We start from the raw sequence: 22031 nt of genomic DNA, 5'->3' as shown, positions 1-22031 counted from the left end.
TACTGCCTTATTTCTCTGCTTAAAGAATATTTTTCAAGTCATACTTTTCCTTCAAGCTTATAGCTTTGGTGTCCCTTTAGATAAAATAAATAACACTGCCATCTGATTTTCTGATATTTACCTACTGAATTTTTGGGGAAAAACACAGACATTAATTCAGGAACCTGCATAATTCTGGGCAGTATTGGCTAAGAAAAATCATGTGTTGAACAGATGATAGTAAACAAAATGTTTTCTCCAGATGTTACTTAATTCTCCAAAGTGAATGAAACCATAATGCATGTTAATTCATCTTAATTCATGTTGTGATGAGAATTTCGTAACCTCACTCCACATTTCTACACCAATATTTGTATTATTTAGCTATAAACTGAGTTCATTAAATGAAATAAGGAAAAAAAGACACTCTGTACTCCATTTTACAAACATTTCTCCATAAGCTAAGTCATATTGGTAGCAGATTTTGAGCCCAGCTAAGTCCAAAGCACTAGAAATAGTAAGATAAACTATTTAAGGGTCACTTTTTGTGTGTTTTAAATTGGCAAGGAGTAACTTCAACCTCTTGTTTAAAAAAAAAAAATAGGTATGTTGGTGATCAGAATACCTCCCATTAAATTGTAAATGTTTTATGGTGTACTTTTGGGATATCAATCACAGGACCCATAAGCCAAGAGTCAGTGAAGGAAAGAGAGTCTTCCAGGCGTGACACATCTGGTTCTTTGGCAGCCTAAACAGACTTTATATTGCCAGCTTTAAATTGGGCCTTTGAGTTTGCCACATACTTTATCTGATGATGGGATGTCTGCACTGCCATGTGTTCCTGGTTGCAGGAGCTTTATCATTTAATATTTAGGTTTATTCTCCTCCCTTCTCTCTCTTCAGATGATCTCTGTGCAGGAAAGCTTCACACTCAGTCCTTGTGCTTAGGGCTTATGGCCTTGCTCTTCTGAGCCTCTAAATATTCTGCATTTCTGATCAGGACTGGGACAAATATGCAGTACTACAAGAGTTGTGATCCTGCGTCACCAACAGTTCTACACTCAAAGACATTCAAAAGCAGCAATTAAAAGATGCCCACCTGTACAAAACTATTGATGCATCCATTGAATGGTCAGAAACTTCTCAATTGCTTTCTTTACTAAACTAAGGCTCTGTTATCAAAAACCCAGTACTAGAGGAAGTCAGCTGTAAACTGTATTTGTCAGTTATGGAAATGAATCTAGAATCAATTGGTATGTCATCACAGATTGCAAATGGGCCCATTTGTGTATATCTTGATTTAATGTGTTCTACAGAGAAGCACCTTACTGCTTTTAAAACTAGATGGGATCTGCTTTTAGGGAAAAAAAGAGCCTTGATTATCTCCTGGATCTTGAGTCCTAATAAGACATAAAATTGCTTGAAAGGAGTACCTGTAGCTTCCAAATTAGGTGATATAGGAAATAGAGGAATTTAAATAGTTTGCTCTTAGGCTGTTCCATTTCTGGACTGGTTACAGCATCCTGGTACACTTGCCCCTACATCTGATTCTTCAGTCTGTGTATAAAATACTTCTGAAGTTATGGAGCCAGTTATATACATGCTAATCTTAAGAATTACCTTTTATTTTCTGCTCAGACCATGTAATCAAAAATATCAGAAATATTATGGAAGATAAGTTTCCACTGTGAATCTATATACTCAAAGCCAGCAGGTGAATAGACTAATGCTTTTGTTTTTCAGTATCCATAATTTCTTAAACTTCTCTTGGAGTCTGCACAAACTGAACGCTCAAAGTCAGCAGTGACTGGGAAAACAGAGGATTGCAGATGTCACCCTCACTGACTCCATGTGCTAATTGTCCCAGGTGCCACTGACTGCACCAGTGTGTTATGCTGAGTGACAGTCAAGTGTTTTCATACAAGTGCCTTCTAAGCAGCCTTTCCCCTCACTGCCTTCATCTTCTTCATTGCACTCCCTGTTCCTGTGATGAGAAATGGTGTTCCCATTTCTCTTCCAATTTAGTGCTTATTTAGAAATTGTTACTGCCATCAAACCTCAGACCTGCAGTGGGCACAGAATGGATTATCAATCCAATATAAAAAGTCATTGTAGTGTGGAATTACTAAATATGCTGTTGAACTAATTTGAAGTTTAATAAAATATTTTCACTTATAAAATTAGTATCAGAGAGCATAAATAAAAGAGTTCTGCTTCTTCCCTATTTTCCACTGTGAACAGTAACGTGACAAGGGAATTCAGCAGCTACTTTGCTCTTCAGAGGATTCCCAAAGGCAAGTTTTAGGCATTACTCATTAAGCCTGAAGGAGAATTATAGAATCAGGAATCTCTTCACTTCCACATCCAAAGTAAAAGCAAATGTCAAGCTAGCAGCCACCCGGCCCTGCTCCCTAAGGCAGCCATGGCTCTGGTGTATTTCCCTATTATACTGTATTTATCTGGTCATGTGTGAGAACATGGTCATTTACAACAGTGACAACAATGACACCAGTGCACCAGGATGCCACTTACTGCTGTGGTGTAGTATCAAACTCCAGCAGATTAACAGGCTTCCTGAAGGCAAATAGCACCCAAAATACTCATCTACCCAGGGAATTAAGCATCTGTTAACTTTATCTGATAGTTTCTTTGTTAAACAGTTCATTCTCTTGGCAATTGACCTTCAAAATAAATGTGAAATGCAAACTTCAGAGCAGGAAAATGAGCCCCTAAAATCTATCAAATCACTTAGTAAAATGCATCACTATTGGCTCAGACAGAATGCTTCCTAATTTAAGGCTGATATTTATATGTTATTCTAAAAGAGCTAAACATGAATACTGAAGAGACAAAAGAAGCTAGAAACATCAGAAATAGTAGTTAAACTTTAACATCACTTAATTTTAAAAGTTAGGTTAATGGCATGAAGTTCTAAAATCTGTAAGAACAGGGGATTTATGGGTTTGCAAAAGACATTTAGAAAGATATGTACATGTATAAATGAGTCATTAAAATATTTTATGGAGAGATTTTGAAGAAGAGTGCTTTGGTATCATTGGCACTTGCTTAAAACTGAAATATTTCACATAGGAGCCTAATGTGGAGCTGAGAAAGATTATTTTACACATTTAAGTGTGTACTGACTTTGATAGCATTCAGATATCAATGCTTGTGTAACATAGTGCCCTTGTAGGCAGAAAACATGTGTCAAGTAGAGCTGGTAAAAACAAAAGTTACTCTGCATGTTTTTTGATTTTGGCCTTTGACAGAGTAGAAATTTCTGTAAGGCTTTTTTCATGCTTGTGCTAATGAAAAAAAAAAAAGTCCGTCGATGTAGTTAAATATATTAACTAAAATATATTTTAATAATTTCAAAATATATTTTAATTTTTTTTCTGGAAGCTAAATAGATTAACTTTTTTCTTACTGCTTCTCTGGGAATAAATAAATTTCATGAGTAGTTATTGACAAATTAGAATTTCTGTCAATAATGACAAACGTTTGAGGGTGAAATTTCTCTCTCCAGAAGACAGAATGATTTGTAGCTCATGTGTTAATGACATGGATTTGAGTGGGGAAAAAATGTTTTCCACAAGCAGTGGTGGAGGATCTACACCCACCCTCTCAAACTCACGGTCTTCTGTAGGAAAAATGGTGCTCCAGGAATTTATCTTTGGTAAATTTAAAGTACTTTTGGTTAAATTTAAATCTAAGCACAGGCCTACTTATAAGTCTTGGCATTTTGAGTCAAAATAAAATAACCACCCTTCCAGGTTCTGTGTGAGCAGGTAGTGCTGTGCAAACATTCTGATCAGACTGGACCATCTGGTGCTGAGGACCAGACATTCTCTACATTGCATGGATCTGGTTGGGTTTTGCTTTGGTCTGGCTGATCTCATCCACAGACTAAAAGCTGATTTGTGTTTGGGGTGCATTTTGTGTACCTCAAGAGCATCCCAGAGTTTGTGTTCAGTCAAGTTTGTGCACCTTCACACTGGTCCAATGTGTGTCACAAGCCCAGAGGCTGTGTCTCAGTGAGAACCACATGTGTGTGGGAAGGGACTCTCAGGTTCACTTTAGAAGTGCACTTCTGATCTGAATTAAAAGGTTTATGTGGCTTCTATCGCTCTCCCAACACTAGTACCTAAAGAATAAGGTGTCTGGAATGGTGCAGCTGTTAAACAGCATGTCTGCAGCAAAGGTTTCTTCCTACTCTCCATCACTTATCATTGATAAAGATACTGAGATTCTCCTGGAAGAGAATATGGAACTGCTGTGTTTGTGATGTCTTGTTTTTGTAATTTGTGGGTATAACAGGGAGTAGTTCCATCTATCCATGATTCCTTTCTTTGCACATTTTTAAAAGTTTTACTCAGCCATTGGCTCCTTTTTCAGATGAATGCTTTCACATTGTAATCAGATTTGTATTGCCTAAAAATGAAGTAATTACACCACACCCAACACAAAAATAGAAAAGCAGGAGCTCTCAGTATCAATTTCTTCCTTTAATTCGTTTGCAAAGGTGTCTTTTGAACCCCTCCTTTATGGAAACCAAGACGTCAATAACAAGAAATAGAAATTCTCCAATAACAAGAGTGGTTAATACCAGGCTTTCACTTATGAAATTACTATAAATGGAGTCATATTACCATGAGTGGGTTTAAGAAATGCAGGGCAAGTCCCAGCAGCCCTGGAGAGGTTTCTGAGACTGAGCTGAAGATTTAAGAGGAGGCACCTGCTTGTTTGCCCGTGGCAGCTTCCCTTGTAGTAAACTGAGCACAGCTGTCACAGCTCCTTGCTCAGGGGCAGAGGGGAAAACATCCCCTTCCACACCACACTGTGCTAATCTCCACACCCCCTTGGATTTCTGGTTTACTGAAAAAAGGTGAACAGAATCAGTGAGGACAATTTAAAATGTTTCAGCAGCACACTGCTGTTCCTTGTGCAGTGACACTGTCCAGTCAAGTATTCAGCTGGCTGTCACCTGGCACAGGTGTGACCAGCTAACTCTGGGTGAGAAGACTGTTCCAAAATGGAAATGCTCTGATAAAGATGCTATGATTAAGATAACCACCTTTTGACACATACTAGCATTCAGAGAATCTCAAAGCAATTTTATATTGCATATGCTTTCTGGAAGCACATCAAGAGGTATTTAAGGAATTTAAAGCGCTTGAGGCATGAAGTGAAGGCAAAGGGAATTGTCTTGCTCTAGGCATGACAAAAACAGTTGCTGGAGGCAGGAAACTCTCTCTGGTCAGAGCAAGTGGGATTACTGCAGTTATCTGAGGCTCCGGCAGTACAGCCCTTCATACAGCACCACCGAACACTTTGCTAACTCTGTAATGCAGTTGTTCATTTAATACTCATTTGTACTATGTGTTTCTTATTGTTCAAGGCTGTACTCCTTGAGCTAAACTCAGAGTTTTCTGTTTACAAAAACAACCAAAAATTCTCTGATTTTTCTCCTTTTCCTTTAACATTGTTCAGTGGTTCCTTGTTGTGCTGGAACTGCCTTACCGAAGCTTCTACTTGACATCATTTTGGTGTGAATATTTTAATCTGCTGCTTGGATGCATTTACTGTGCTGTTTCTCAGTCGAGTGGTAGTTTGGAAAAAAAGTTTGGAAATCTACTACTAAAGAAATATTTTATTATTCTGTATTTTTATTTACATTGTCTCTAATTATAATATTAGTAAGATTTATTAACACAATCTTTGCTGCTTCTGTAAAATATTAAAAGCAAATTATCTAGCATACCTATGTAATTTATTTTTCTGTACAGCTGGCAAAGATTTAGACAAGACTAGCTTAACTTTCACAATTTTTCCAAAATCAAAATACGATAGATGAGCTAAATATGAATGATGAGATCTGAAAGTGACCTTGCTTTTTCTCCGGAAAACAGGCAGACCTGAGCAGCTTTAATTGTAGTGCTCACTACAAGCAGTTTATGCCTGTATTAACAGACTACATGAAATATGTAATTACCATGTTAAGCACAGCAAAATGAATCTGCTAGGAATGGACTACAAATTTGGATTATTCCAACATCCAGAGTGTAACCTAATAATTGCTAACCATCACTGATCTTGCTACAGCCTCTTCTATGAGAAGTCAGAATACCATAACTCATTTCATGCAGACCACATTAGTGTGGATGATTCCAATTCTAGAGCCCCTTTCTGCCACAGAGGAAGTTTCAAAATAGAACAGAAAAGAACAAAGAATCCTTAAAATACACTGTATTAAGGATGTTTAGGTGATGCAGTAAACTCCCTTCACACTGCCATTAAGCCCAGACAGGAGATTTCACATGCTGCCTGAGTTATCTCCATGCTCATTTGGGCTATTGGTTGGATTTACCATTGGGTGGTTTGCATTGGAAGGGACCTTAAGGATCATCTAGTTCTGACCAGAAATGTTTTACTTCTCTCTCCGTGCAGAATGGGAAAGTTTTCAGAATGCCACATAATTTTTCACTTGTCCACATTGTTGTCATTGTTACTTGTGTTTCAGGTGTAGACTTTTATTGCAAAGTGCTCCATCTCAGCCAGCCTTCTGGTACAATGGGGAGAACTTTGATATTGACAGCTTTGTTGGGTATTACACCACCTCACCCTACAATTAGGATATTTTAAAGTAGGACAAAAATATAAGCCATCAGAATTGAAAATGTTGCTGTGAGGACCGTACTGCAGAAAGATTCATTTGTCCATGTCCCCATGCAAGGTAGATATATTTTAAACAGATACCAATAATGATCTTTGGATTTTTGGGTGATAAACATCCTGCAATGAACATTTGCCCCAACAGAGCACACAAATGTCAGCAGATAAGAAAATTCATGATCAGTTTATGCAAGCAGGTGCAACTCTGTTGACTTGAATAAAACAAAGTGTATTAACACCAACAACAAAAAAAAAATGCCAAATTCCTTTGAAAGATATTCTAAAGAATAGTTTATTATTTAAATATTTAATATAAATCTTTCTCCTTCCAGTCATAAACACAGATTGCCTTGAAGTTAAATATCAGCCTCTCAACACAGCCATAATTTATGGACAGCATTTATTCCTTGGTGAAGTATTTTACCTCTCTTTGGTTACATAAATAACCTCTCCAAGACTTGTTAATTTATTCATTGCCTGTTAATCCTTATTTGTCACCCTTATTTTAAAAATATACATTTATCTTCTGCTAATGAGAAACAGGAATAAAAGTCATTCTCAGTTGGTTCAAGGAAGGATCAGAATGTGCAGAGTGCTTTAGTTAGTGTGCAAAGCCCAAATTAAAGTGCTCAAAGCAGTCATAGCCCTGGAATTGGAGAACAGCAAGTTTGGGAGGAAAAAGGCAAGAAAACAGAGAGCCTTAATATATGTAAGGTATTAATATAAAATATAAATAATAGAATATAAAGTGGAATAGAATATCAAATAGAATATCTACTATAGAGAGAGAGAATGTAAAACAGCTTAACTGCATTGTGCTCTAAGCTGCATTGGTCCTTACAGAAATATTTCACTGTATAGATGATGAAGAGAGGTTTTCTAGGAGGTGATTTGTGTCTTTATCAGTCTGAAGAGTCTTGAGCTGCCCATCTCTCACTGTGGGCTGTGTCAGGTCAGGTCGCCTGGCACAACGTGGAGCAGAGCTGTGCCGGTACCACAGGTGATGCAAGCACCTGCTAGGACACAGATGTGCTTTGCCAAGACACATGTGCTCATCATTTTCACAAAGAGCTCTCTCTCAGCCATTCAGAATTTGGCTTTGTGCCTGGTCTGTTAATGAATTCATGCGGGTAGAAAGGGCAATGTTTACTTGTGTGCCCACAAACATCTTTCATGTGTCTTCAGACTGCCATAATACAATAAAACCTTTCTGTCTATTCAGCACCCTGGTAGAAGGTGTGGGAGGGTTGCAGCACTGCTCAGGAAGACCTGTGGAATTTGCCTCCTTTTGAATTGGTTAGAAATTGTGACAAGCATAATAGCTGCAGTTAAACTAAACATTATTCTCTTAACCAAAAGCAGAATTTCCACTTTTTTGCTTAGGGAATTTTTACTGTGGCATGCTGTGAGGTCAGGGTATTAGCAAACCAATAGGCACAGAAGTTTGTAGAATTCCAAGTTGTCCCACAAAAATAACTATTACCACAATAAAGAAGTAAATGACAAGCTTGCATTCCCAGATTCACTCAACATGTAACTCCAGCATCCCTGAAGTCAGAAGTGATTTTGTGGAGAACTGACACAGCTTTAATCTAGTGGAAAAAAATTATTTCTCAAGCAGCTTATAAAAATGGGAAAATATAATTGCCTTAATGGCTGGTGCAGCTGCATTATGGGAGCTGTCTTCAGAGAATAAATAATTTCATTGCCACTAAAATATTTATATCCCTCTCCAAGCCTTCAGTTTGGTTTTGTTTTTCAAATAGTATTCTACATTTGGTACACTTTTGTTTTCTTCAGCGCTATAGGTATCATTTTTCAATGATAGGATAGCAGGTCAATTTTGTGTAAGATACTCAGGACTGGTTTGAAGAACAAGAGGTAAAGACTTTGGTTTTAAAAATCCAACCTGGATTTTTTTCAGGTTGCATATATGTACATCACAACTAAGTTCAAAGATTCAGATCCATCAGATTATGCACAGCTATCTTGTTTGTACGTGTGATGTGTTAAACTCTTCCTTCCCATCCGTGCCTTGCTGTTAAGTGAGACTGCAAACTTGCCATCGAGCATAAACATGTTTAAATGTAGTATCCTGCCATTTTTTTATCAAGATGTGTAGCTGAGTGAGTGCAAGAACTGTGATGTATGTATTACACCATCACTGGGGATTGAGGCTGTCCTTAATCTGCCCCCGAGAAGCCTTGTGCCAGGTTGGAACCTAAATTTATGGCTATGAAAATGCAGAAGAATGAAATGTATTATCCTGATGGGCCAGACAATGCAAAGGCATTGGGAGTCTTCCACAGCCTTTATAAAAACAGCCCCATGTCCAGCAGACTGAATTTACTTGGCTTTTACACCCCAGCTCCTAAATACAGCTGACCATGGGTGTATCTGAGAGGCCCCTGATAATATATAAACCCACTTGACTTTTAAAATAATGGGGGAAAAAAACCCAACAACAAACCCTCCACTTTGTCACTTCCCTGAAAAATAACTGAACAAAATTCAATGTCCTCAAGATGGAGATTATCAAAGCAAAGGCACTTCTACATACCCACTGTGCTTCTGTCTCCAGCCTTTAAAATCAGTAATGAAGAAGGTCATTGTGGTGATCACAAAAAAATCTTTGGGTTTTTTTTTTCCAGTTTCTTGATCTATACAAATGCCTCCCCATGTTCCTGCAGGCAATTAGTGTACTGTTAGTTTTACTGACGTGTAAGGTGACTTGTATATTCATATGCAGATCCTAGATGTGGTTCCACATAGATAAGAATAAAGACAGAAAATATATCTTTCCTATGCTTTTGACAAAATGTTGATAGAAGTGCTGCAAGCAATCATCTGAGGAGCTGCTGGTCTGTGAGCAGAGAGTGTGCCAGGGAGGGCTGGGAGCTCACACCCAAACTGGCAGCATGGGCTCTCCAGAGGGGCTGGTTGCTCCCTTTGGGCAGATTATCAAGGAGCTCATATGGTGTGAGAAACAAATGGATATAACCTCTGTTTTTCCAAACAAAAAGCTCAAAAAAATTACTTACAGAGCCTGAAAACAGCTTAAATGTATCTATAAGCAAAAAGATTATAAATAGCATCCATAAAGCTGCTTGGAGCAGCTGGTTAAGTGTTTTCCTTTTTGTGTGCTAAAATTGTCCCACCACAGAAGGTTTCTAAACCTTTTCTATAAATTCATCACCATGGAAAAGCTGTCCTTCGGAGAGAACAGTCTGTGAGTCATCATAAGCTTTCTTGTTGTAGTACTACATCTAGTTCCAAAGGGTTGTTTTTAACTCTCATATTAAAAAACAAACAAACAAACACCTCACAAAACACCACCAAAAACCAACTGGCCTTTATCTGAAAAATATAAAAATATGAACATTAAAAATCTGTTATACTTAGTAAAATAAAACTCCTTATTGCAGGCACATGCACACTTAATTTGTTTATACCCAACAGGAAATTGGATTGATATCTGTAAGGAAAGATGAGTCAGGAAATATACTGCAATTTGAAGTATATGTTATATGTGGTGTAGAATTGTAGCTGCACTTTTCAGTGCATAATTCTTTAGAGTGAAACAAAAAAATTCATGGAAATTACTTTTCTCTCCTTCTGCTTCACACATTTGGTTCCCATGTTCACTGAAAATGTAATTAAACAGTTTTATTTTCAGGTTTATTCCAAAAGATTTTTTGAAAGTTGATTTAAAGAAAACCCATTGCATAACTAAGCATCCAAAAACACCTCCAATTTTTAAAAGCAAGTTACTGTACAACACCTGACAGTGCCAAAAGCAAAGAACATTTGTTAACATTTGCTACCCAACAGTGTGGGTTGCTTCCAGGGCATACCCGGAGGTGCTCAGCAGTGTGCACCTTGCATCCTTTCTCAGGCAAAGGTGGTTGAACACAGGGCAGTGGAGTCACCCAGGGTTCAGGTGGAAGCCAAGACACACCCAGGCTGTGCATTAAACTGGGAAACACCCCCAGGTGCAGCTGTGCCTCGGCAGACTCACTGCTAGGTTTGTCTCGCTGCTCTCCCTATTCAAGGCAAAAATGACACAATGTGCCAGGGGTCATGGAGACCAACCATCCAGCATTTTTAATTCAAAGAATTTACCATACATCTCTGCTTTATATATATTTAATCTGTTCCTTTCCTGCAGTATCATTTCTCCTGGGAAGATCTCCTGTTTGAAGGGAAATTTGCAAATGCCATTTGACCTCAGTCTGGGTGTGCAAAGCGCCCCTTTGCTGAGGGACTCTTCTCATTGCTGTGCTCAGAGACACTCTACCAGGACACAAAGTATTGCATCTCAAGTCAGCACTGTCACCTTGCTCATGTCCCTGGGGGGAAAATAAGAGATCTCCCTGTGTTTCTCAGGGTCTCTAGCTGGTCAGAGTGACCCCAAGATACATTAGAAAGTCTCTTTTCCCAGCCCAGCACTCAAAGAGGGAGTCAGAACTCCTCATTTCTCAGTCTCAAGGTTGTTTATTGTATCTTATCTATAAAATTCTTTCTCCTGACCTGCTGAGGTCAGCTCAGCAGGACAGCCTGAGGCACTCTTGCCCACCTCCAGGGTGGTGTTATCTTTTTATACTAAAAACTATGTGTACAATATTTTTAATTTCCAATACCTATCCTCTATGTTAGTGAGCTTCTCCTTCAAACCAATCTAGAAGTGCCAACATCACAGCAGAAGATGGAGGCCAAGAAGAAGAAGGAGAGAGGCTGGACTCATGCAGATTCCTCCACTTTGCCCCCTGAACCCCCGTTCTAAAAACCCCAAAAATCTCCTTTTCACCCTGTGATAAATTCACTATCATTCTGATAGGGTGCTGAACAGTTCAGCACCCAGATCTCTTTTATGCTTATCTGAGACATAGGAATAATTAATTGTCATGTAATGAAAAAAAGAAAACCAAAAAAAGCCTGCCTTTTCTCTTTCTTAACGTAGCAAGACTCCATGGAAATCAATGGAATAACGCCAGCCTATTGCAGTAACACCAGCAAAAAGAGAATTTCCTTACAATTTTCCTCACTTTTTTCAGTAAATTTGCTGTATTCCCCAGCTTTGAAACAGATCCTGTCCTTCTGCAAAATTGTGGAGAGGCATTGTCCTTTATTTGAATAGTGACACTAAAAGTGTACTTTCCATGAATTAAAATATATAATCATTATGTGGAAGCAGACTAGGCAAGAAGTGATGATAAAATAGTTTGGGGAAACTTAGCATGCTACAGACATCTCATGCAGCACTATTTCACACCATAACATTTTTTACTCCATAAATATTTTCATCTTTCTTGCTGTAACTTGCATAAATGAATAAATGCATAGGAAACACTAATGATAAACCCTAAATTAAATCTAAGCTCACCATCTTGACATTTACTTTTTAAAATATGTATGAGGCAATTCCTCTGATCTTTTTTTTATACACTTACAAGCACATGCTTACAAGTTATTTGTGTTTCAGGGCCAAGTACAGTAATGAGTAAAGGCTTCCTCCTCCTATTGCTGAAAGGCTTTGTGAGGGCTTGAGGATCAAGGCTTTAAATTGAACTCAAGAGATTGCCTATCAGGAATAACCAAATCCTTCCAAACTTGGCACCATTCAGCAGCAGGAATTGCTACATGGTCTTTATCCTCATTCTCTATGCTTTGAATGATCATTACCCACAAAAAATACAGTTTTTCTTTTTATTTTCAGTTATTTTCTGAAGCTATTTATTCAATAAAGACTCAAGACATTCAAGTTAGGAGAACTTGATGGACTTAATGGCTGAATTAAAAGAACTAGGGTGAAATGCAATAGTTCAAGTTTAAGATCATATATATAGGAATTTCTCCTTATTACTGCAAATCCTTTGGTTGGATCAAGGAGAAAAACCAGCAATGTAGTATACAGCCACAGGATGACTGTGATTTTCAGTGTGTTAGGACCATAAAATTGAGTTTGTATGAGAATTTTGAGAGGAGTAACAGTACTTACACAGTGCTTTTGGTCCATGTTGAGAAGCAGAAAACAGGAACAGGTGCAGAGAAGAGCTACAGAGACATCTGATGAAATGATCTCCAGATATCTCATCAACCAAAATTCTTCTCTTACTCTATTAAATTATTTCTCCAAAGATTGAAATAATTTTGGATTTAATATATTAAAAGCATTATATGTATTATAATAAGAGGAACAGAGTACAATTAGGAAAGACCTACTGGTCATAAGGTCTTCCTCTTTGCTGTTAAAGGAAATTATGTAATAAATTTGACAAGCTGTTTTCTTTCTGGGCCACTTATAATAAATATTCTCTCTAGATTAGACGAGAGAAAAAATTTGAAATAAACACAAATTTAAGTGAAGAACGTGACTTATGAAAATAAGAATAAGATTTCTTCTTCTCTGCTTTTCAAAGATAGAAATATTATCTGATCCTTGAAAAAAAGTTATCAAAGCCAATAAATTACGTGTGCCCATTCAGTGGCTTTTACACAGATGGAAATGAGCAAGTATTTGACTGCAGTGGCAAGTAAAACCATAACTTATAAAAAGTGGAGTCCAGATAGTTTATGTTCTATAAATTAAGGATTTTCTATGAACCTCACACACTCAAATGGAAGGGTTTAAAGCTTACACAGGTATGAAGTAAGCTATTTATTAGTATCAGAAAAAAAGCTATTTACTTACTTCTGGGTATATGGAATTTTTAATATAAGCACACTTTTTAAAATAGCCATTTTAATGTATTTTATTCATGGTAGCGCATACTGAATTTAGGCAACTTTATCAGAATACCACCAGTTTAAAATTTTCATTTAAGACTGTAGAAGATTGCTTTCATTTATATACTTTCAAAGATATACTTCATATTTTCCAGGTTAATAGCTTGCCTGAACAACCAAAAGTGGGGGTTATTTCCAACCTTTGAGCATATTTCAGAATTCCACAGTGGTCTCCAAAGCAAAAGAGCATGGTCACCTCTTGTTTAAATTCCTTGCTGTTATTCTACAAATATCAATACACCAAAAAAAGGAGATGTAGAAAACGTTGTAATTATATTACAAGAGTTCTATTGTCATTACCTTGCAAAGGTTCCATATTGCTAGAGTTTCATACCTCCTTGATGTTTCTCATAGGCAGCTCCTCTAGGCACTGACTCTTCACAGCAGCCAACAGATTCCCATTCCCCCCTTAGCCAACCAATCCACTCTTTTATAACACTCTTCTGATTGGCTACAGGTGTGATCTGTTAACATCAGGCCTGCTCCTGCTCTTTAGTAATTGGCTCAGCTGCAACTCTTTAGGGGGTAAGATTACATTTGATACCACCTTCATTTACCCATACTGTATCCCCCTACAGAAAATATTATATTATTTGAAAAAGAAAAGGGTTTTTTTTCAACATCATTGAAGGCTATGGAGTAAATGCAGAATGTTTCAATATTTAGGAAGAGTTGTAGAATTTTGTTCTCTGAAAGCTGTATATAGTGCTTTCCACCTATGGTCCCTGCCTTGCTCCCCTTACCATGGCCAACAGGAAGTTTAAAAGCCATGGGTTTATTTGTGTCTCCATACTCTCACAAGTTTAAAGGGTCTCCATACTCTCACAAGTTTAAAGGATGAGATCATCCCTGTTATAGGGGTGGGGAGCTGAACCGTGCCTACACTGCCAGCTGAGCATGGCTGTGCAGCCCAGCCTGTCCATCAGGCTTTGCAGGCAGGCGTGTGCCTGGTCTCAGGCTGAGTGCCAGGCTTTGGCATATATCTGTGCTTCAAGCACACCCACCACGACAGAGCCCAGGGTCTTGCTGCAGACAAACCAAGCCACCATCAAAGGCCTCTAACCAAATACAGAGTCTGTGGTTTTTACTCATGAATGGATACAAAGCATGTGGAGCTCAGTATGAGGAGCCTTCTGCCAGGCTGGCCCTGAACCTCACTGGAAATGACCTGTGGTTGTTTGTTCAAGGTCTTAAAGGAAGTCTGGGAAGCAAGTTTCATGCAGTCCCCTACCATTGAACCTTTCCCCCTTCACCTTTCTGCTCTTGGTATCTATAATTCTAAATTCTAATTCTAATATCTAAATTCTATAACAATTTTGTGATGGATTTGGTGTTCTTCCTTTCACTAAGGCCAAGAGAAAATCTGCTGCACAGAGTCCTGAGATGCTTAATTTGGAAATAGTATCTTGAGCACTTGTCTCAAAATATAAATGGGGCTTAGCGTGAACTGAAGCAACTCTGAAGCTCAGAAAGGCCAATGAGCTTCTGTGTGGACTTCAGAATGATGGCAGCTGCAGGAATGTGCAGGCTCTGAGTGATCAAGACATGGATAAATGATGGGACATGACATGAGAAATTGTTGAATATGACAATCTGAGAAGCTGACAAAAATTCAGAGAGCACTGTCAAGTACAGCTGGATCTTGCAAAAGGTAAAGGAGGAGGTATTTGAGAAAAGGTTGAATTCCACAGGTGATTGAGAGGGAGTACTGGGGATGTTTTTTGGGCAACAGTACTTGGGTAACCCTATCAGTGATACCACATGAAGCTGAGATTACCTAGAAATGCCAGATTTGGGTACCCATATAGCAAAGCTGGGACCAGTTGGGGAAAAGTAATTAGGGATGGGTTGTTTATTTGAGAGGAGGTAGCGTGAGCAAGGTAGAAGTGTGGTGAAAGGGAGGATGAAGAACAGGAAAAAATGTATGCAGCTGATGTGATCAGATCTGTTCAGGACACTGGCTGGGGAGTAATTGTTTGCTACAGTCTAATCAGGACTGGCCCCACCACACGAGTTCAACATGCCTCTGCAGGATGGAACGGGGAAGCTTTCCTCTTTGGGCCGAGGAAGGAGCACCCAGATGTACAGATAAACTTTCTGGTCCTGTCAGGTCTATGCCAGGCCTGACAGCATCACCATCTACTCCTGGCTTCCTTACAAAGCACAGAGCAACTCACTCTATTGCCATAAGCCATGGCAATAAAGAAGTAGATGGGGTTATAGCAGAAGTTCCTTTCAATAATATGTTACCAGAATGATGATGATTCTTTCCTTAAAAGTAACAGTAGTTCAAATAATATGTCATTGGAAGGATTGTATCCAAGTTAAACAATCATCAGCTGTTTCATGCAAATATGTTATTACAGTATGTTTCTCAGGAAATTAATATGAATGAGTATACATGCTGTTTCATTTAAGCAGATTATTGCAGCCTCCCCTGTGGATCTTAATCCTGCACAGTTAGCAAAATATTTCCTTGTCAGCTGGTTGCTTAATTTAGTCTGTTTGTTTAAGTGTTTATTGGTCTTGTTACTTCTTACTTTATTTTCTGCCCTGAATCACTGCCCTCTTTCTCTCTTCTTTTGCACATGACTGGATGACACTTGATGAAAGCAAGACAGCATTCATTACCATACACAGTTCATTTTTCTGTTTTGAGACAGAGACATGCACTGAAGCAATTGCTTCCCACTTCATGTGTTTAAGCTAGGTGGCCCTATAGCCAGTGTTTATGAGACATGGGAGGCCAGCTTTGTTCCTTAGTTGGAATGAAAACTTTGAAATTTTTGCAGATAGTAACATTCCATATGTCTCTGAAATGAAGCTGTGCAGAGGAAGACTGCTAGTAATATAGCATTGCTTTAGTCTGTAAAGTTTCCTGCTGGGTAAAGAAACCCTTTTTACACCTGAAAAACATCTATGAAACTCAGATATTTCATGCTTGGGAAGTAGCATGTAAGTTCAGCTTCCCAAGAAGTCATCTGTGCTATGCTGATAAATGTGAGGCAATAACATACTTTGCCTCCTCAGCACTTCTGCCTACATTACCCAAACACCTATTTTTTGGCAGAAATATAAATTAGCTAGCTCTTTCTCATACTAGGAATGGTCTCAGTTTTCCTGCCTTAGTAGCTAAAAGGCAGAAAATATATATACATTGCTGTCTAGACAATGCAAATGGTGTTCTCTTCTGTTTGGATCAGCATCTGCTGTAATACAGAAAACCATAATGAAGGGCTCAGGAAGTTTTGTAAAGTTCCCTTTCCAGAAGTACCCACCAGTCTCAGGAAGAAGCCCAGCCTTATTTGTCTGTCTTGATTTTGTAGCACTGTTGAATCACAGTTAAAACTCTTCATCCCTGTAACAGAGAAAGAGAAAAACATTAATGTTTTATTATTTCTTAACCTCTTGACTATCAGAATTTAGTGGAGAAAAGGGAATGAAGCAATTGATCTTTCATCACAAATGATAACTGATGGCATATTGGGAGTTGACAAGAGGCTTTCATACTGTAGATCTTTTCAGACGTGTCATTCAGCCTTAATGAACCTCCAAGTGCAGCAACGATGGTAGCTTGTTCTCCAGAACTGTAATCCCTCCTCTGTTATTAGGAATGGATGCCTGTAAGTGGGGATGTATTTTCTTTCCTATTTTTTCCATAGGTATTTGATTTATAGCATATCACTCCTTAAACTGTGTTTAAAATACTTGTAAATCCTTTGCAAACATGCTTTTATTAAATTCCGTGGGAGAGCACAGATGTGATTAAGGTTCACATTAGTCAGGAGAATAAAACAATAAAAAGGATTTTCCTGAAGGAAATGAGGAATTTACATAAATGCAGTTCATGCCATGTGACTTCATCAGGAAAGTTTCATGAGAGAGAACTGCTAATTCCATCAGTAAAGAAGTCGTAGATGTGCTGCAAAATAGTTTCTTTAGATCCATCTGGTCTGTTCATAGATGAGTAAAACTATGAATTAAATGGGAGAAATAGTGAATGAAAAAGCCAAAGAAATAAACCAAGAATTTAAGTCCCCATTGGCATCAGGAAGTATTCCCCTTCCCAGGGCCACGTAGCATATTCTGTGTTTCCAAAGCAGCTGTGTCATTCCTCTTGCTGTTCCTGAAAAATGTCAGGGGGTGATGAAGGGAAAAAAAGGAGTCATTGCATGTCAGTGCTGGCCAAGAGCTGGTCACCCATTTTGTTCCAACACAGGGCTGTGCCTGGGGACATCAGCCTGGCTTCTACTCTGCTCACCACACTCTTTCAGTCAGTTCATTTACCAAAGCTTGTGCGCTGCTCTTGGCAAAGGCTTTCAACACAGTTTAATGTTTACACAAAATTCAAAAGATCTAACTAAGTCCTAGCTTTAAATTCCATTAGCCTAATTGCTAGGGTAATTTGAAAGTTTGTCATGCTGGATATAAATTTCTACACTAATTTATACAAAATACATCTCATCTTGCTGTTTGTTTAGAAATTTTTTTAAATAGGGTTTAAAAAAAAAAGATTTAGAGGCATCATGGTTAGAAAATTAACCTTACCTGCATAAATCAGCAGACTGCTGACATGTCTGCAGGCAGTAAAACTTTCCCTAGTTGGATACAGGGATGGTCCTGAGTGTTTGGGGTGCATCTACCATTTATCAACCATATTAGTACATGATTTGATAGATTTTGTTGGCTTTTAAATAGTGGGTGTGTTATTGAATTTCTACCCTAAGTTCAGTGTGTATTACATAGCATTTAAGGTAATAATTGGATTTCTTTAATGTGAAATGTAACCAGAAAAGCTATAAAGCTAATGTAGATGTCTGAGGTCAAGCTAGATTTCCTATAGTGCTTTGTTGAAGAATGCATAATAATTATGCACTGACTAGCCAGCCTACCGAAGTGGGTGTTAGCAGATAGTTCTCAGGAATCCAGTGTATTCCCACAGCTTGCATGCACAAAAATTGAATGGGCTTTGCCATAATGGCTTAACCATCTTTTAATAAATACTTTAATAAATACTGAAATTACCATGCTAAACTGCTAAACTGCTTGCTATGAGCTCTCTAGCAGCAGACTCAGCCACAGCTTGAAGCATTTCCCAACATTGTGTCAAGCGATCAATCTGTCACAGCACCAACACTTTCCTCTCCAGGGCAGGTTTTTCATTACACTGGAAAGGACAGAGTTGCTGAGCTAATCGAAGGCAGTTTACAGCATGAATTCAAGATCATACCTCAGTGATATCCACTCCTTCAAAATTCCATTACAGCTGTGTAACACATGCTTAGCTACTTATTTCATTGAAATCTGTTTTTTATATGTGGGTTGTACCAATCCTTCCAGAAATGTCTGATGGATCTTTATTAGCTACATCAACTTCCCGGGCAATCATTACTGCTTTATTCCTTTTTCATTATTTTCTTCTTAAAAGCAATTTAGTACTTAGAAAGAAGTGAGTAATGGAAAAGAATATTACTCTTGTATGTATGATAAATTCAAAGCATCTATTTTCCTTTAGAAGATGCAGCAGTTGTAGCACTCTAAGAGATTCATTCCTCTCTGTGCAAGCTCCAAAACAGGAGGTTAAATTTGGCTTGGAAGCATAGTAATTTCTCCTAAGTTTTTGGGCTGCCAAATTATAATAAGAGAGCTCTCAGAAATCTTTTTCCCTTAGGCATAAACCATTTGCCCAGTAAGGTCAACAGCAGGCAAGGCAAATGGACTGAGGTCCACACCTGTGGGTACATCAGTGTTACTGCAGCAGTACCTGGAGTCTAACTGGACCAAAAACTTTTTAATGCCATTTGGGAGTTGCAAGGTTTGGGACCTGTCAGCAGGGGTGAGAACCAAAACTGGAGAGCTGAGACAGAAAAGGGAGAGCAAATGTTGACTGTAGAGAAAAGACTAAAAAAGAATAGGGGGTAAGGTAAAATTATTTCCAGAAACATGTAAGCCACTTGACCATTCAGAATTTATTAGTAGTGCTTTCTTCTGATCTGGCAGTATTTATTGCTTACCTATGTATGCATTAAGGATTCTTGCAGCAAAGGTGAGTCCTACCAGGGCTGTAGCCGCAGTTCATCAAAGGCAAGACCTGGTGCCTGTGAGCACCAGCAGCTTGGGAGCGTTCCTGGAACAGTGAGCCAGGAGGGGCGCACTCAGCAGTGCTGTTTCTAGTTGGCCAAATGTCTTCTCACCAGACTCAGAACCTTCCGCAAAGGAGGAGAGCTCACAGGATACTTGAGGGTCAAAACTCTCAATGTCAAGGGAAATTCTACTGTTTAAAATTCCCAGATAATATAGAAACTGTAGATAAAGAAATTGTTTGAAAGGTACTGTGGCTACTGGGTGGAACTGTAGAAATAAATATATGCATGACTGCCAAGGTCTCTTGGAAGTACTGATTATCAACAGTACAAATTAAAAACTCAAAATGTAGGAAAATGCCAGAATTCACACTGGCCACTTAAAGTTATTTCATCCTTCTTGTGTATGGCTGATATTTTAGTTACATGATCGTTCCCTCTGTTTTCTGTGGTCTCCAGCATCCCATAGGTCATGACAGGTGGTGGTCATTGAAGGGTCATTCAGTTACTTGTTTCCTGTTTGCAAAATTATGTCCATTGAGATCATAAATCATAGAATGGCTTCAGTTGGAAGGGATCTTAAAGATTATCTAGTTCCAGCCCCCCCCTGCCATGGGCAGGGGCACCTTTCACCTGAACAGGTTGTTCAGAGCCTCATCCAACGGGGCTTTGGACACTTCCAAGGATGAGGCATCCAAAGCTTCTCTGGGCAATCAGTTCTTGTGCTCCTCACAGCAAAGAATTTCTTGCTTGTATCTTACTTAAATTTACTCTATTTCAGCCCCTGTTAAAGAAAGTGAATAAAGTCAGCTACTATTATCTAGAACCTTCTGAGCGTGTATGAGCAGCTACTTACTTCACAAAATTTGTTCAAGTTTTAATTGATAAAGCAAAAGGCATGCCTCAATATGAAGATCACCTTTCTCAAGTCAACTCCCCTCTTGAATGCATGAAACAATGAACTTTTCAAGGTCCATTAAAGGTTTAAACATGAAAAAACAATGTATTTTACTTAATCTCATCCTCGGAAACAGATCAATCATTTTGGAAAAAGATGATTTTTTTTTTTAATCTGAGGCATATGTTCAGTATGGAAGATGTCAGACTGAATGGTTTAACTTAGAAGGAATGAACAAAACATTTGGATGTAAAGGGAAGGTCAAGCTGACGCTGATCTGTAAAGAGCAAATCATTTCTATGGAAGTGCATAATCCAGAAGCAAATTTAGAAGCAGAGCTCCAGCTGACCCAACATTGTCCAGGTGCTGAAAAAGAGCACAATTACAGTAGCTATTTGAACCTAATTACTGTCCCATTGTACTGCTGCAAGGAGTCCTAAAGTGCCAATTCAGTTTTCTATTATTGGCAGTGATAAAGTCATACGAGTTGTTCCTGAGAGCGAGAGGGAAACACAGATCCTGAGGGCTGCATTCAACAGGCTTAAGGTGAGTTTGATTATTTTCATCTTGTTTTTATGATCTTTTTTGAAGACTGTAGTGGATTCACTTTCTTGCCTTTCATTTGGCACTTCAAATTATTTTATTATCTGGAAAAAAGTATTTGCCCATTAAATTACTAATTTACCAATGAAATAGCATAAGTATTAGATTCATCACGCCTGACAAAATTAACAACACTTTCTTAAAGTGATACAGGTGCCATACTTGTAAATTTGCTTTCTTTGCTCTTCCACTTCTTGCTAGCATACATAGTTGTTTCATTATCTGCTCAATTGTTATTTGAAACACTGAGTTAGTTCATATTGTGAACACACAGAGTAATATAAATAAGGCCTCAGTTTAAGAATCTCGCTGGCAGAATAATTTTTTAGAGGCAGATAACAGAGTGTCTAGGACAGGGAGCCAAAATCTTTCTTCCCTGGCCTTTCCCTGCAGAGGTAAATGAAAAGCAGCAGTGCCACTGCAGCAGTGCAGCACAGGAGCACTCTGCAGCATGCTGCTCTGCTGGCACAGCTTACAAAGGCAGAGGCAGCTTTTCCACAGCAGCCTGGCCCACTGTGCCAGAGCATGGGGACTACCTGTAAGTCAGGTCTATAGTCCTGAAAAAAGGACTGTACCATGCACATGCACTGCCCCCAGGTACTGTGGGACAGGGATAAGCTTCATTAGTAGTCACCAAAACAGCCTAACCCGAGCAGAATCAGGGAAGTAACAATTGGATCAATATGTTGAGTGCCACAGCATTTGCAGCATGTGCAAAAGCTTTGGGCTGCTCACTGCCTTCAACTCCAGCAAGCTATGAGGCAGTCTGTGATGTAATTCTGCCTCTGTTGTTGAAACCGTACATAAATGATTGTGCTCTCAGTGAGGAACAAATGAAGGTGCATATAATTTTCTAATCCAATGGTTAACATCTGGGAGACAAGTAAATCCAGTCTCTGTCTGCATACCAAATAAAACAAAACTAAGGTGTTAGAAGAGCTCTTACAGCCTTCCCATCTTTCAGTTATGATGAAGCTATCTTGCTAGTGTGCTTTAAAGAAAGAGGACTG

The 22031-nt window shown here is 38.6% G+C and overlaps 1 protein-coding gene across 1 annotated transcript in view; it reads left to right on the top strand.

Annotated features, from left to right (window-relative positions):
* The window catches only part of CPA6 (carboxypeptidase A6), an 81344-nt gene that overhangs the window by 15247 nt on the left and 44066 nt on the right, over positions 1 to 22031 (top strand). Inside the window, exon 2 of the mRNA XM_058812591.1 lies at positions 20889 to 20964. Coding sequence (XP_058668574.1) covers positions 20889 to 20964 — 76 coding nt within the window. The remainder of the gene's footprint in view (positions 1 to 20888; positions 20965 to 22031) is intronic.

This window comes from Ammospiza caudacuta, chromosome 1, assembly GCF_027887145.1.
Source record: "Ammospiza caudacuta isolate bAmmCau1 chromosome 1, bAmmCau1.pri, whole genome shotgun sequence".
Lineage (NCBI taxonomy): Eukaryota > Metazoa > Chordata > Aves > Passeriformes > Passerellidae > Ammospiza > Ammospiza caudacuta.
This window is presented reverse-complemented; position numbering and strand designations above follow the sequence as displayed.